General features: G+C 46.5%; 3 protein-coding genes across 4 annotated transcripts; 2 read left to right on the top strand and 1 right to left on the bottom strand.

Moving 5' to 3' along the window:
• Positions 1–1,205: 1,205 nt before the first annotated feature.
• On the top strand, positions 1,206–2,956 carry LOC127303734 (uncharacterized). Of its 2 annotated transcripts, none has more exons than XM_051334506.2 (4): positions 1,206–1,509; positions 1,584–1,841; positions 2,164–2,460; positions 2,579–2,956. In XM_051334506.2, exons 1-3 carry the CDS (start codon positions 1,475–1,477, stop codon positions 2,183–2,185), a joined length of 315 nt encoding a protein of 104 aa, XP_051190466.1. In that variant the 5' UTR covers positions 1,206–1,474; the 3' UTR covers positions 2,186–2,460; positions 2,579–2,956. The 2 variants fall into 2 exon arrangements, with proteins under 2 accessions (XP_051190466.1, XP_051190424.1); XM_051334464.2 differs by having other exon boundaries at positions 1,209–1,509; positions 1,988–2,460.
• A 637-nt stretch (positions 2,957–3,593) lies between these two features.
• LOC127312653 (uncharacterized) lies at positions 3,594–10,540 on the top strand. The gene is made up of 7 exons (XM_051343193.2): positions 3,594–3,844; positions 3,928–4,029; positions 4,402–4,510; positions 5,017–5,132; positions 5,206–5,394; positions 7,531–7,676; positions 10,160–10,540. The coding sequence occupies exons 1-7, from the start codon at positions 3,711–3,713 to the stop codon at positions 10,339–10,341; spliced, it is 978 nt and encodes a 325-aa protein (XP_051199153.1). The 5' UTR covers positions 3,594–3,710; the 3' UTR covers positions 10,342–10,540.
• Positions 10,541–11,470: 930 nt separating this feature from the next.
• Positions 11,471–14,357, bottom strand: LOC127312661 (cinnamoyl-CoA reductase-like SNL6). The gene is made up of 4 exons (XM_051343200.2): positions 13,783–14,357; positions 13,095–13,283; positions 12,006–12,340; positions 11,471–11,863 (listed from the first exon to the last, which is right to left on the bottom strand). The coding sequence occupies exons 1-4, from the start codon at positions 14,083–14,085 to the stop codon at positions 11,773–11,775; spliced, it is 918 nt and encodes a 305-aa protein (XP_051199160.1). The 5' UTR covers positions 14,086–14,357; the 3' UTR covers positions 11,471–11,772.
• Between the last annotated feature and the right edge of the window lie 500 nt (positions 14,358–14,857).

The raw sequence follows: 14,857 nt of genomic DNA, 5'->3' as shown, positions 1-14,857 counted from the left end.
TCCACAGCTGAAGACTGATGTACATTACTTCCCCGAGGTTCCGTGAATCCAGCATATGATAGATCAACATCATCCCCATATATGTTCTGGTTAAAGTCATACTGGGGCATGGAAGATCCTGGAGCAGATAGTGTTGCTTCAGGTGAATCCAAGCTAGTATCCCTTAGAACTTCATCTGTGTAGCTTCCATGTTCTGGATAATGAGGCAGGTTGTACCTCTCGCCAACACTATCAGTTGTCCTTTTGCAATGCTTTCCCGATGCTATTTTACCTAAGTAGAAAGGAAATACATTGTTAGTAACATCATAAGAGACAATTTAAAAAATCAGTATTATTGCAAGAACAAACCATCATAAATTTCATATAAAACATCATAGTGCGGGAATGCTTTGTATCGCCACTTCTGCTGCTCTTTGGATAACTCATCCCATTTTTCATCTGGAGCTGTTGGCACTCCCTTCTCAGGATCCCAGCCGAAACCACTCTTTTCTAAAATAGACTTAACCACATTGTGATCCTGCTTGAGCCTCTGTTCTCTATCTTTCACCTGCTTCATAGTAAAATCAGCTCCAGGGTGCTTCAAATTTAAGCGGTGTGTCATAGCATTCCATCCTTCTTTAGTCCACCCATTTTGGCCGCGGAACTTTCCCGCATCGTCATACTCCTTCATCATAAATACTAGAAAAGATGTTTGGCCTAAAGTCCATGATGCTCTCTTTTTTCTGCAATAAGTGTATTTAACATTAGTCATTATATATATTGAGTAAAATTTGACTTCACATTGCGAACATAAATATTTCTGATACACACTCTGCAAGATCATAAATAGTATAGCCTCACTATGTACCACCTGTTCACACAACTACTAAGTTAAATAGTGGATTGCTGTAACATTTGAATTTAATGTTACCTAGCTACGTACAATGACAAATGAATGTTGGCATCTGTGAACATCATCTACTACTACAACAAAATTCAATCGGTGTAGGACAATCGGTAGGTCATAGAGGAATATAAGGCATCAGGCAGGAATGCGGACGAATAGCGCCCGGGCTTGGGTGATCCGGAAATCAGCAGGCGATGTGTGCGGCTATGGAGGCTTGCAGGCGCATTAAATGATCCGATGGCAGAATAAACACGAAACGATGGAGTAGTAGGATACAGGGGCGTACGAAGTTAATGCGTACAGGTGGGAGAGTGACTCGTGCGCACGGAACAGGAACATCATGGACGCACGGAACAGGAACATCATGATGCTCGGCCTGGTGCCGATCCATTGACAACAAAGTCTTGAATCCCCGCGTGACACCGATTTGCGGAGTGAAAAAATAAAATTACCTCCTTCATCCTGCATCCCCCGCTAGGCCCTTGTTGATGGCCTGGTGATACTGCATGTGATGGCGCTCCATCACCGCGCTGGAGCGAGGGAAGTGGGTCCCTGGTAGGATTCTGTGCTTGGTGTGGTCAGGCGCGGATGGCCGCCGACTTCTTCGGAGATCTAGAGCCGAGGTGCCGCCCTCTCCTTCCCCTTCCTCCGCCTTTGCGGGAAAAAATCGATAAGATTTGTTTGTTTCTGTTCTCAGCTTGCAAGCACTGCTGGCGCAAGCGGGAAGCGGCGGTGGTGAGGCGGAATCAGTCGTTGGCTATTCTTCGCTGCCCCAGGATGCTGCGGCCGCGGCGGCGACGGTTGACGTCGGCGAAAGCACCAGTACTGGATCATGCAACTCGGTGGTAGGGGCCAACTGCACTGCGGCCGCTGGCGAGGGATTGCAGGCTGACGCATCCGTCGCCGAGGCCAGCGATGTGTGCGAGCGCACCATCGTCTCAGGCTGGAAGAAGAGGTACCCCCTGCCCCCCACGGTGGTTTCTTGAGTTTTTAAAATTATCAAGTATGCAGATTTAGCATAGATTGGCAGTGGGAAGCTATGTGTTTTGCGCCCCAGAATTTTGGTCCTGCCTTATTGAAGTTATTTGTTTGCCGATGCAGGTGGTGTATGGGGGGAAACTACAACCCTGCTGTAATATGTGCATCCAATTTTTAGATTCAGGACCCGTTTTAGAAACAAACATACTCGAAAGAAAAGGCGTTTGTTATATTTTGGAGCAGTGCAATTTTTTGCCATCTGATTTCCAACAGTAAAATGGTTGATGCATGGCTGGCAGGCACCCCCCGAAAGACCACTAAACTCCACCCACGGCACAGCGCTTGAGCGGACCCTGCGGGATTTCCCAGCCAGGTCGAATGGTGAGGTCGTAATTGTGCCAGAGGTTGGAGTTACGTTTGATTCAATTGGCGAGGCTTACGACTTCTACAATTTGTATTCATGGGAACGGGGGTTTGGAGTCAGATATGGCAAAAGCCGTCTCAATGTTGATCAAGTGAAGTGCATGCAAGAAATAGTTTGCGGGTGTTCGGTTAGTACTTTTTCTTCAGCCACGACGCCGGTGAAGCGGTACGAGGTAGCAAATTGCAACCATGTCCCTACTAAGCTAAACACTTCATAATTAAGTCATGCATAATCGTGTTGGGTCTGGTTCTGGAACTCCATATAACTAGACTTTTGGTTTCGTCTTATAGGCATTGGGTAGGGAAGGCACCACCCGAGAGGGCATTGAATTCTTCACGCATCAGTGCTTTGGAACAAACATTACGTGACTACCCAAATAGAGACTATGGTGAAGTAATTGTGCCGGCTGTTGGGGTTACGTTTGATTCCGCTGGGGAAGCATATGAATTTTACAATATTTATTTCTGGGAACTAGGCTTTGGTGTTACTATGGAAAAAATAGGCTAAACTTAGACAGGGTAAAGTGCACGCAAAAATTGTTTGTGGATGTTTAGTGAGTTTTCTGAAAAAAAATCTCTATAATTTCGTTAATGAACTGTCAATGTTTAGCAGAAAGGTTTCAACTCTGACGTGGTTGAACTTGAACAAATGAATCTTGCAGGGGAAACCCAGGGTAATGAATTCACAATCACAATCGATCTACACTAATTCATGTCCTCGATCTGCATGGCCGTCCAGCCGTGCCGCTCGCCCACTCCCTCCGCACAGGCGCCTACGGCATGGTAGCGCAGCAAGGCCAATCGGCCTGCTTTTTCCCGCAGTGGCCTGCCCAGCGTCACAGCCCGCCTCGGTTCCCTCATCTCCACGCCAGCGCAGTCATGGCACAATCAAGTTGAAAAAAAAAATCATGCCATAGATTCCCACAAGAATAGACCAGAACGAACCTTCTTTTCCTTGTGCTGAGCTTCCTTTCTTCATGGATGAGGAAGACGTCGCCACAGTCAGCCGTAGACGAAGAAGATGCGAGGAGGCAGATGCGTTTTTTGCGTTTCACCGTTTAGGAAAAAACAGGTCGGGGCTGAAGTCTAGGATACGTCAAAAAAAACTGAAGTATTGGAGATACTTCCGTTTCTAAAACCAACTTATTTGTTAGACCCAAACACTTTGAAGTATTCAATACTTTATTATTTTTAGATACTGAAGTATTCCCAAAATACTTCAAAATAACTTTGCTCCCAAACAGAGCCTGAATTCCATTCCGTTTAGCTGCAAAGGCCAAAGGGATAGGTCGGGCAGATCCCCTTCGTCTCCAATCTTCCTCCAAAGTCTGAAACGCCTCCACCTTTCCCCCAAGCCAAGTATCTCCTCCTCCTCCTCCTCTTCCTCTTCTTCCTTGTTTGGCGATCGCTGCGGCGGGCGGCCATGTGGGTGGAGATACTGTGCGGCCTGGTGGCCTACAAGCTCATCCGCACCATCTTCTTCTCCGGCGACGGCCTCGACCAGCTCGCCGACCTCGACTCCTCCCACTCCGATCTCTGCTTCGCCGTCGCGTCCAGGTACCCATCGCTTTGTCCAATTCCCACCTTCCCTCCCCCCAAATGAACCCTCCTGATCGTCCCCTTCGATTTCCCCCCTCCAGGCTCGAGAAGCTCTACGGCGGCCGCTGCTTCGTCGGCCTCCGCATCCCCGACCCCGACGCCGGTGCGCGCCAGCACGTCGACGTCGTTCTCGTCACCAAGAGGTCAGCCCGCGACCGCCCACAATTCCTCCCTCTCGCTCACCCCCCGCACCGCGCTCTGCTTCCGTGCGTTTCGATGAATTTGCTAGTTCTAATTCTCGACTACTGCTAGATACGCTACATAGTACTCCATACTACATATATTCGCCAGAACCTATTACATAATTAGTGACTGCTCTATCTGTTTGTATCTCCTGTGCTTGTCATGCTTAGTGGCAAGTTTACAAATCATATTTGGCCACAAAAAAAAAAGTACAGTGACATATCTTACAAATCACTTAATTGATTAATTATATGATCCTCAGCTAATTCAATCAACTTGTAAACGCTTGGTTCAAACTGGTAAACAAGGGTCTGAGCTTTTTTGGTGGACAGGGAGGTTATGGTGGTGGCAATAAAAAATCTCTCCGGTTTTGTTGAGGTCGACAAGGATGGCAACTGGTACACTGAGAAGAAGCGCAAGCAGGAGGTTATACCAAACCCGGTATGCAATTTGAGCACTCCATTTTGCCTAAGTATTCCATAGCTGTTAGTGGAGTGAACTTGCCTGTTAATTGTTGAATTCAGTGTGGACTGGGGAGCTAGCCTGAATGTAAATTGCCTGTTGCAGTAAGACACCAAATGACCAAGTGTTTCGCAGCTACTGTCTTACCACAGCCTTGAACCTTGTGCGAGAAACTGCTATAGCACAGTGGGTCATGTACGTCGGGGTCGGGTAGTATATTGTTGGTACTTCCCGAGAGATATTTTCTTGACAGAGAACCTGAGCTTACTGCTTTGTAGTCCCACATTGTTGCTGAGTTCTGAATAATAGAATCATTTGCGGTTCCACAGCAGAGCAAAACTCCCAAGGTGGAAAAAAGAACACCCACGATCAAAATTATTGGTTCACCTTTTCTTGTTTGGTTCCTGCACTTCATTGCTCTGTAATAATAATTATGGTATCAGTTGTCCTATTGTCAATTAATTTGTTGAACTTCGGTTTCATAGGTTGTTGAAGTCAATAGAATAGCTACCAATCTTCAATCATACTTGGAGCAGAGGGGAGCAGCACTGCCTAACGGGATTGTAAGCGGAAGAGTTGTACTGCCAAATCCCAACTGCAGGTTAGTTCTCAGGGAATGTTTTCTTTGCTTCGCTGCCCTTAGATGGTTTCTCAGTTGTCTCGTGCTTTGTCAGGCCTTCATACACTATTAATCTTCAACCGGAGGTTATCTCACACGATCAATGGAATGATCTCAAGGCGGACACAAAAGGTGGAGTATCGACATGGATTAAAGGTGCATTTAGTGGAAGCAAAAGTGACATCCAGGACTCGTTACTCCAAACCCTATATTCTATTCTCAGCACGTCGCCTATGTGGGACAGGTAAAATACACCACCATACTGTTTTTATGTACTTATAAACTTCCTAATGCTCCTTTTTCCCATTGTCCTTCCTGGTGTATTTTCTTACGAACATGTTCTAAAAAGTAAAATAAAAATCAAGAATTCAGTAATACTTCCATTTAATGTTATTCTTGTTTAATTGCTACACTACTTATGTAAACATGGTCTACATTGACATTGAGATAGCCATATTTCTATTAATTTTTTTTCAACTCTCTCCTTGATATATTCCATTGCTCAATCTTGCTAGACATCATTTTTTTGCCCATATGATTTATTGTGTCATCTAACATGATATCTCCATTAAGCATTAACCAATTGTGTCTTCCCTGCATGACATTTTGACAACCCGGTATCCAACTACTAAGTATTACCCCAATCGGCATCAACACTCCCCTATTAGTAGCATAATCATAGCTGCAATAGTCTAGGAAAACTAATTGATTCACATGAGAAAAAACACACAAAGAATTTGACGACCACAATCACAGGTTCTCTTAAATCGTAAGGGATTATAAATTATAGAAATCGAAACAAAAGACTGCAAGCCATAATTTCGTACACATATACGTTGTCAGTTTTGTGGTGGTTGTGGATCTATGAACCATATGTCGCTGATGTAGATCCACTATTTTAACCCGCTCATATGTATATACACTATAGTGCTATTATACACGAGAGTGCAGAATGCAAATGCCAAAGTCCTGGTTCGAAGCTTAATCATGCAAATTCAATTATCCATGTTAGTGACCTATATTTTTGAGAACAACTCATTGAGTTCAGGATTTGCAAGCTTCTAACCATGGCTCATTAATGGCTCTAAAATAGTTAAAAACCAACCGTAAATATGAGTCGGAAATTTATGACCAGTATATGCTTGAAGTTTACAGTTTTCCAAGTTCGAACAGCAGTGGAAAGTACAAGTAAAATGTGGAGCTGAATTCTGTTGTCTTCTTTTGTAAAAGAAACTTTGCTAAATCCTTACTTCATTAAGCCTGTGTTATTCCTTCCAAGGTTAAACACCACAATACTTCAGTATGTGCCATTTTTATTTACCTCAGCTTCTCTGTGTACTCCAATCTTCCTTGGAGTCTCTAACGTCGACAATTTGGCGCGGCTCTGACTTTTTGGTGTACGTGTGTCCCTTTTCAAAGTCAAGAACTACAGGAGTGTTTCTCTCTATAGATATGCTGGTCCGGCCCTCCTAATGCTGAAGCTTTACTTCAAAAGATCAGAGGAGTCGATGCGGTGGACCAATTGTTAGAACTGACTGGAACGACGCTATTGCCGCCAGCTTGCTGCAAACAACTTGCGTGTTATCCGGAGACAACGACATATGCCTGGTCGTCAACGACTATACCACCCGTAGCTTGTGATGGCTCATCTTGATACATGCGTTGACGCAACTTACAGCCGACACTACTATACCACCCGCAGCTCGTGATGGCTTTCTTGATACTGGCGTTGACGCAACTTACAGCTGGCTGATGGCTCCCTTTTCTTTGCACGCATACTTCATGGCATGGACAATCTTGTTCATGCACCTACGCTTCTGATGCCTCTGATTATGGCATAGAAACAGCCGGCAAGGTTGGAGATATATTTTGACACGCTGCTATGAGTTGAACATCAATGTCATCTGTCAACGATGGGCAGTTCAATCAACTATTTTAACACGTATGCAGTTCCCTTTTTTAACAGACGCAGCTGGAGTTTTTTTTTTTAAATAAAGGTGAGGTCATTCCCATACAGGTAGAGTCCTATCGATGCACGGAAGTTCAATCAACTGTGGGACATCTTACCCTAAAAAGAAAGAAACTATAGGATATCACGTCGTGGCTGGTTTGACACATATATGGAGTTACAGACACGGACATATAAAGTTACGCGACTATAATTTTTTCTTTAAATCCTAACCATAAACTACAGATCTAACTATCAAAAATAATTTATATGGTGTGGATTAACCTGGTGTCTCCGTGAGACCTCCGTATATTGCTTTTAGTATATAACAGATTGCAATCAATAAATTATTGTTAGTATGTATTATATTGAAGTTTAGTGCAGTACGTAGAAGGTTGGTTGAATCTTTACAGTTGCACTTTCATTTTGAAGGTTGGAACTCAGAGGGGACAAAAATGTCCTTGGTGAATTCATGGAATTTAAAGGCAGACATGAAGACATGCAACTCTTGAAAAAACTGAAGAGATCAAAAGTTAGCCGATTTGTCATCCAGAAATCAACTCTTTTTGGAGGTTTTGGTAAGTCCTGTGTGATGTGCTTTATTTGTTATTGTGTCTAGTACTCCCCATGTTCAGCTTATTTTTTTGCTGTTTATTTCTCTAGTTTGGCAGGAAAGTCGCATTGTTTCATGTAGTTTTGGCACCTATGCTAACGCCTAACATAACTACTAGTGTAAAGAGAAGTAAAAAATGAAAATAGATGCATGAAATGCCTGTAGATGTTATGACAGCGTTCATCCTTGCAAGATAGAGGAATTTATTTATACAATCCAGTGATATGGACTGTCAAGCAGAAGGTAAACTTTATTGTTATTTTCTTTCTTAGAAAAAGGGAGCTAAACATACTACATGAGTTTGCAAGGAAATTGTGAATTAAACAATATGTCCAGGCTGCTAAATATCCACAACGAGACTAAAATTGAAAAAGGCATATGTTGTGGACTATCAGCACGGAGTCCGAACAGAGGGAGATCAGGAGTCATTTGGAAAATATTGAATTAGAAAGGCATATAAAAGGGCCTAATTTGTTAAGAGGTCTGTATGGTGTTAGGGTGTAAGAGCATCTCTAGCAGACACCGCAAACCCCAAATACGCATTTGCAGGCCGGAAAAATCGTGATATACGGGTCGAAAAAAGCGCCCGCAGACCAGAACCCGCAAAAACAACCTGCAAAATAGCATATTCTGGAATCTATCAACAGAAGACCCACTTGTCAGTCTTTTTTTTTTCCTCCTCTCCATCTTCCCAGACACTACTGCCCGCCCCGCCCGCGCCTCACCGGCTTGCCCCGCCGCTGGCTAGCCACCTGCAAGCGTGCGCCGCCCTGCCTCGCCGCCCGCGCCGGCGCCTGCCAGCCAGCTTGCCACCCCCACGCCGGCCGGTCCGTCCCGCGAGCCGCGCCGGCCGCGCGGAGCTCGCCCGCTCGCCCTTCCCTGCCGCCTGATTCCGGCAGCGCGAGCTCGTATGCCAGCCCCTGCCTGCCGCCCGATTCCACCCCTGCCAGTAGCCGGCGCGCGAGCTCTCATTCCAGCGAAAGTTGGTCCGATTCCGGTGACTCCGGCCACTGTACGGTGATGGTTGGGGTGAAATTTCCTTCGCGCCAACTGCTTTCAGCATATCCAGTTCGCACTCGGTAGGCCTCGCGAACCTGTGTAATTGGGGTTTCCGTGACACGAAACTGGATAGCCTGGAAAAATATTTTCGGATGCGGGCTCGATGCAGTATCTGGACTGGCCATTTTTTACTTCCAAACCTGCAAAGTGACGGTTATTATGCGGATGCGGGTTGGATGGGGGGTCTGCTAGAGTTGCTCTAAGGGATACGCACCGCTATATCAGGATGCTATGTATCTCATAATGAATCAGGCAGGGAAGAAGACATTTGATTCTTCTCATTGTTCTCATCTCATCTATGTTCAGCCAATCCACTGGAGCCATGCTATCCAGCTATCTTAAGCATGTAGTTATCCCGTTGCAATCAAGGTTCACAACAGCATCAGACCAATTCTATTACAAGACCCGGTATGTGCATAACAAAAGAGGACCACCTCGTAGCGGGTGATAGCAACACCTTGACAGCACCCATGGGTCTCGTTGGACAGATCATTACAGCAACAGAAACATCGGGAGTGTCCTCACAGAAAATGCTTGGCTGCACTCCTCATATCCATCATCCATCTTTGCCTTTGTTATTTACCTCCATGACCAGCATGTTAATTCTCAGATCACCTTCAAGCAACACCATGCATCCTGTTTATTTCTACAGATTGAGATAATTATTATGGACGGATGTGATAAAACTGGTTTTGGAAAGTGGCACCATTGTCACATACAGTGGCGGACCTACGTTGGAGCAAAACCATGCTGCGGCCTGCCCAGCCCAAAATATTTAAGCCTATGTACTTGTAAAAAATTAGCCAAATAATACCCCATTTTATCCATATTTAGTGTATTGGCCTGCCCAATGTTTTTGGGCTAGTTCTGCCGCTGGTTACATAATCACATTATGATACCTTTATCCTTGTTCAACTACTCTACCCATAAGTGTTGATCCTGGCATTTGAACATGATCAAAAGAATACACAGTAACCCACTAGACATACTTTGCCACGGTACATGTGGTGAAGAGATGATGAGTTGTATTTCTTTTCACAGTTCAACACTAATCATCCTTCCAGCACTGCTCAATCCAATTGTTGTCTGATAAGATGCTATTTGATTACCACCCACATGGAAAATCATATTTTTCCTTGGTAACTTTCCACAAATGCCTTGTGCCTGATACATCCATAATAGCGACAGTTAATATGGATGAGGGAGTACACCATTTTGCTTCAGCAGAGAGTACATTGATTTGATCATTTAGCAGAGGAAATACCTTAAGTACACCGTGTCCGGAAACATACTGGTTTATTTTCTCTGTTTAAACCTGCTAGCCTATACTCTAATTGATTTGAATAACCCCCATCTGTTTGATTTGGTTTGTCCCTTGCACAAATGCAGGTAGGTCACGAGTCCAAATCCTGTATTCTCCTCGAGATTACCGAGCTGAGGGTACTTCATCTTCAGAATGGAAAGAGATTTCTGTGAAGCAGTACACAGAGATTGTTTTTCATCCGTTGCAGTCGAAAAAGGTCAAGAAATTCAAGTTGTCAAGTGTTGCCTCTGTGACACTGAGTGCCTAGGAAGTTAGAAGTTTTACGAATAGATTTTAGGGAGCTATGTATCTCTTGATATAAACTTCCTGGCCGTGCAGTGTGCACCCCGGAGGAGATGTGTTTCTCTTTGCCTCTGTACATCCATCCGTATTTCAACGTCTTGGTGTAACGGTACATGAATGATAGGAATGGATTACTGGAATATGTTTCTTGTTGTTGAGATTTAGGTGGATGTGTATACGCTGCAACTGGAATCTCAATCCCTCAACTGTATTGCTGGTGAGGGATAGTTGGTCCACTTTCTTTTACTCTTTCCTTATCCATGGGCTAGGAGCCTAGGACTGAATAGTCATTTTCTTCTGACCTGCCTCATTGATATCGCAAGCTGGACATGTTGAGTATGCACTATGCAATGATGCTCTGTATGCTTCACACAACGATGGTGATAGGGCTATTACACGGTCCATCGGTGACGATGATGCTGCGTTATCTGATTAGAGGTGACTAAACAGAAGTCTTCAGAAATGAATGTTAAATATGTGCTTTATGGAATGAGAGTTCTCTTTCCAGTACATAGGTTTGGACTTTACTGTATGCAGTTTATGATGGTTTTCGTCAGAAACCAATCTGTAGCTGTTAGCTGGTTTTGATACTGGTTGTCTCGTTGGTTTGACATCGTTTTTCAAACCAACATGGAGACTAGGAGTGAATGGTCAATTTTCTTTGGACCCGCCTCATTGATATGGCAAGCTGGACATGTTGAGTATGCACTATGCAATGATGCTCTGTATGCTTCACTCAACGATGGTGATGGGGCTACTACACGGTCCACCGGTGACGGTGATGCTGTGATTATCTGAATAGAGGTGACTAAACAAAAGTCTTCAGAAATGAATGTTAACTATGTGCTTCATGGAATGAGACTTCCCTTTCCAGTAGTACATAGGTTGGACTTTACTGTATGCAGTTTATGACGGTTCTCGTCAGAAAATAACCTGTAGCTGTTAACTGATTTTGATCACTGGTTGGTTTGACATCGTTTGTCAGACCAACTATTACCAAACTGAAGATGGTGTAGACGTGTTGTCAAAGTCTCTGTTTCATGCGATTAATGTACATACACCTCATATGAGTTGGTTTCCATCAGTCTCATGCCTTTAAGCTCTCAACATTTCTCCATCACATTCATAAACATATTTGCTGTACACATGCAGCAGCACCCAACTGCAGGTTTATTTCCCTTCTGCTGGACCTAAGGATTACCTTGGTAAGCACTCACTGAAATGCTCTTACCCCTAGTAAGAGTTGGAACACACGTGGCACGCTTGGCCATGTACATGATGATATGTACATCAGACCAACTCCCTCTTGAGGAGAAAAAGAATACATATATTAGGTACAGAAAGAATACAGCCCTAGTTGCCCTTGCGAACCAATGAATAAATTGAATCCCTAACCCTATTCTTCGTATATGGCGCTGGCAAACTCCACCATGAGCTTGTTCAGCTTCTTGTTCTGAATCCTCTGCGGGATCACCTCCAGCTCATCGCTGCAACCAAAGTTCACCACAGGTCAGCAAAGCATTTCACTGAATTTTTGTAAAAACATACGAACTGATGAAATTTCGAACAGGAATATCAAGTCACTGACGATGCAATTCAAGGTAAAGGTAGGAGGAAGAGACCAAGTACCTCGGCAGGGAGCGTGGAGAGGATGGGGAGAGCATGTGAGCAAATTTGACGGCATCCTCAGGCCGGCACACGGCATTGTTGAAGCAGAGGTAACGGCCGTAAGCCGTGGGGCACTCGTAGGCTGCCACGTGGGCGTCGGCGAGGAAGTCGGCGTCGACAGTGACAAGGACGCCGTTCTGGTACATGTCGGCGGCACCCTTGAGGTAGGGGTGGGCGTTGGAGAGCCCCGGCCCGGTGATGAGGCCGGCGTTGATGGCCACCATGTCCACCCCTCTGTCCATTGCCAAGGCCCAGGCCGTCTTCTCCGACAGTGTCTTGGCCAGAGCGTGCCAGAACTGCACCAATATATAACAGTAACAGTAAGAAGCAGTCAAAGTGTTCTTATTAACTGTTGTAATTATACATGTGAGCCACCGCAGGGGTGCGCTTTAAAGGCATTTTTCAAATTTGCACATGCAGGTTTGATGACAGCTACACGAGGAGAAGTTTGGCATTTTGTCAAACATGTCGGGAACATGGGGTCTCCTGTGTACTGGATGGCCCCAACAAGCAGGACACTTACTTTCTATCAGGATTCATAAAGAAGCATTTCTCTTTCTGAGGAAAAAAAAAAAAGCAAGTAGCTGAAGCAATCTAAAACTACGTGATTGATTGTCTATCTGAGTCAGTATTCTATAATCAGATAAGCAAATCAAAGGGGAGGATGTGTAGTAGTTTAGCAGACTTGTAGCAGTCTATTACTGCTACCTGCAGCTATCTTTCTGTGTCCTCATCTTATACAATTGAGAAGTCAATTTTACTAACATCGTTCACGCATTCTAGCTCTTCAGTCTGATTTTGACACGCACGCTGATTTGGACGTTTTCTTATCCTAGACGACTGAATTGTCGCACACCCTTTTCGATCGTATTGGGAAGCATGTTTTGTACAGACACTGGCGACACCAGGAAAAGAGCGACTAGACTTGCATGCGGTAATCTGCTTAGTTTCTTGAGGTTTGGTTGCCCGCTTTCTTTCCGTGTTGGATTTTCATAACAAGACTGCTTCTTCTTCTTCTTGTTCTAGTGCTTCTAGTGTGTTGTGAATTACCTTTCGTTGCCTGCAGAAGTTTAGGTCGCTCCAGTTCCTCTCGTCGAATGCGTCGACGAGTTTGTGGTCGTCCTTCCATACGACAGCCGTGACGGAGGAGGTGAAGACGACCCGCTCCATGGCGTCCGTCTGCGCGCACGCCTCCAGCACGTTCTGCGCCGCCCGGACCTCGACCTCCACCATGAACTCCTGCACGCACACCAGCATCATCAGTCAAATTAGTGTTAATATTGGCTCATGTTGGTTACTGCTGTGATCAGGTAGCCAGCCATGTGCTTAGTTGTGCAGCTGTGTCTGTGTGTATGTGGTGGAGCATCGATTCGCAGCCATGAATGCGTGGAAAGGAGGCCTAGCTGCTTCTGCCGAAACTTGGAGCAGAGTTAATGCAGTGGCTGGCGCGAGGAGGGGGATGAGCTGTGCCATTAAAGGCCCAGCTCACGCAACAACGGAGAAAGGAGCTAGATGCTCGTCCACTAGCTGAACTGTAACTGCAGCAGTGGTACGGCACTAGCACCAGCAGCACCACCAGTGTTTTCATCTTATCCAACCAGTAAATAAGCTATCGCAGCGGCGGAGAGCCCGATCCGGCGATCCGCCGATCACGGCACGATCGTTTCAGGGTTCTTGAAATTAATTTACCGATGCTAGACGGAAGGAAGGAGAGAGAGAGATAAGAGGATGGGCTCACGTCGGCCGGCTCCTGGTCGTGCGCGTTGAACATGCAGAAGAGGCCGGAGCATCCGCGGACGGCGTCGGCGATGCTGTGGTAGTCGAAGGGGTCGGCGCGGAAGAGCTTGAGCCGCTCCCCCTGGCTGCCGGCAGCGAGCAGGGCCGCCTCGTCGTCGCGGGAGCGGCCGTAGGTGGCGGCGTGGACGGTGTAGCCGCGGCGGAGGAGGCGGTGGACGAGCGCGTGGCCGAGCGGGCCCGAGGCGTCCATCACGCACACGCTCTTGTCCGACGCCGCCGCCGCGACCGGCGCCCCTGGACACATGGCTCTCCGGCGACGGGTGTTGTTCGAGTAGAGGCGACGGAGCAAGGCGGGCAGGCGGTGGCGGAGGTGGGTTTACTGGCAAGGAGAGGGGAGGAGGTGGGTATATAAGGGGAGCGGTGCAGAAGAGAGCAGGAGAGGAGAGGGAATTGAAGTCGGAGGCGATGACTGAGAGAGAGTCCGAGTCGGGGACGGAACAGTAACGCGATGGGGTCGGGCCGTGGCATCCAAAGAGTGTGTGTGCGCTCATGCTCTGCCTCGCCGCCGGAAGGGAAGCGGGCGACGCAAGGGCGGGCAGGCTGGTTGGTTGGCTACCTGGGCGGCTGGGAAGAGGGGCAGGTCAGGTACCGGTTAGTTGGCAGCTGCGGCCGGGGCGACGCCCAACTGTCGCCGCGTCAACGTGCAACCGTATCGAACCGTCCACCACCGTGTAATTCCGTCCGCTCGAATGGTGCGGTGACGCAATGGCGGACGCACGCACGCGAGTTCGATGCATCTGCCGCGCGCGGCAGCAGAATCTAGCTAAGCTAGCTTTGACTGTTTGGCCTTGCATTGCTTCAGTTGCTTGATAATAGATGGAGACTGATGAGATGAGGTATGCTCTTGAGATTAGCTTGGTTTGGTAAGAAGAGTGGCTCTCCGCCTCTCCGGCGTTGGCCGGCGGTTGCATCGGATGCGCAGCATCCTCCTCTACACGGCAACCACCACCACGCCGAAACGCCCGGTTACATGGGTAGAGGAGGTCCTCTGTTTCTACCTACCACTGCAATCCACT

Source organism: Lolium perenne, chromosome 1, assembly GCF_019359855.2.
Source record: "Lolium perenne isolate Kyuss_39 chromosome 1, Kyuss_2.0, whole genome shotgun sequence".
NCBI classification, from domain to species: Eukaryota; Viridiplantae; Streptophyta; class Magnoliopsida; order Poales; family Poaceae; genus Lolium; species Lolium perenne.
This window is presented reverse-complemented; position numbering and strand designations above follow the sequence as displayed.

Bases quoted from the DNA above. Each gene is read 5' to 3' on its own strand.
- LOC127303734 (XM_051334464.2), top strand. From the start codon at position 1,475: ATGGCCGCCGACTTCTTCGGAGATCTAGAGCCGAG. The intron at 1,510-1,583 runs GTGCCGCCCTCT...TTCTGTTCTCAG, and splicing joins TTCGGAGATCTAGAGCCGAG to CTTGCAAGCACTGCTGGCGC. The intron at 1,842-1,987 runs GTACCCCCTGCC...TTGCCGATGCAG, and splicing joins GTCTCAGGCTGGAAGAAGAG to GTGGTGTATGGGGGGAAACT.
- LOC127312661 (XM_051343200.2), bottom strand. From the start codon at position 14,085: ATGTGTCCAGGGGCGCCGGTCGCGGCGGCGGCGTCGGACAAGAGCGTG. The intron at 12,341-13,094 runs GTAATTCACAAC...ATATTGGTGCAG, and splicing joins ACTTCTGCAGGCAACGAAAG to TTCTGGCACGCTCTGGCCAA. The intron at 11,864-12,005 runs GTACTTGGTCTC...CTTTGGTTGCAG, and splicing joins TCTCCACGCTCCCTGCCGAG to CGATGAGCTGGAGGTGATCC.
- LOC127312653 (XM_051343193.2), top strand. From the start codon at position 3,711: ATGTGGGTGGAGATACTGTGCGGCCTGGTGGCCTACAAGCTCATCCGC. The intron at 4,030-4,401 runs GTCAGCCCGCGA...TTTGGTGGACAG, and splicing joins GTCGTTCTCGTCACCAAGAG to GGAGGTTATGGTGGTGGCAA. The intron at 7,677-10,159 runs GTAAGTCCTGTG...GCACAAATGCAG, and splicing joins AACTCTTTTTGGAGGTTTTG to GTAGGTCACGAGTCCAAATC.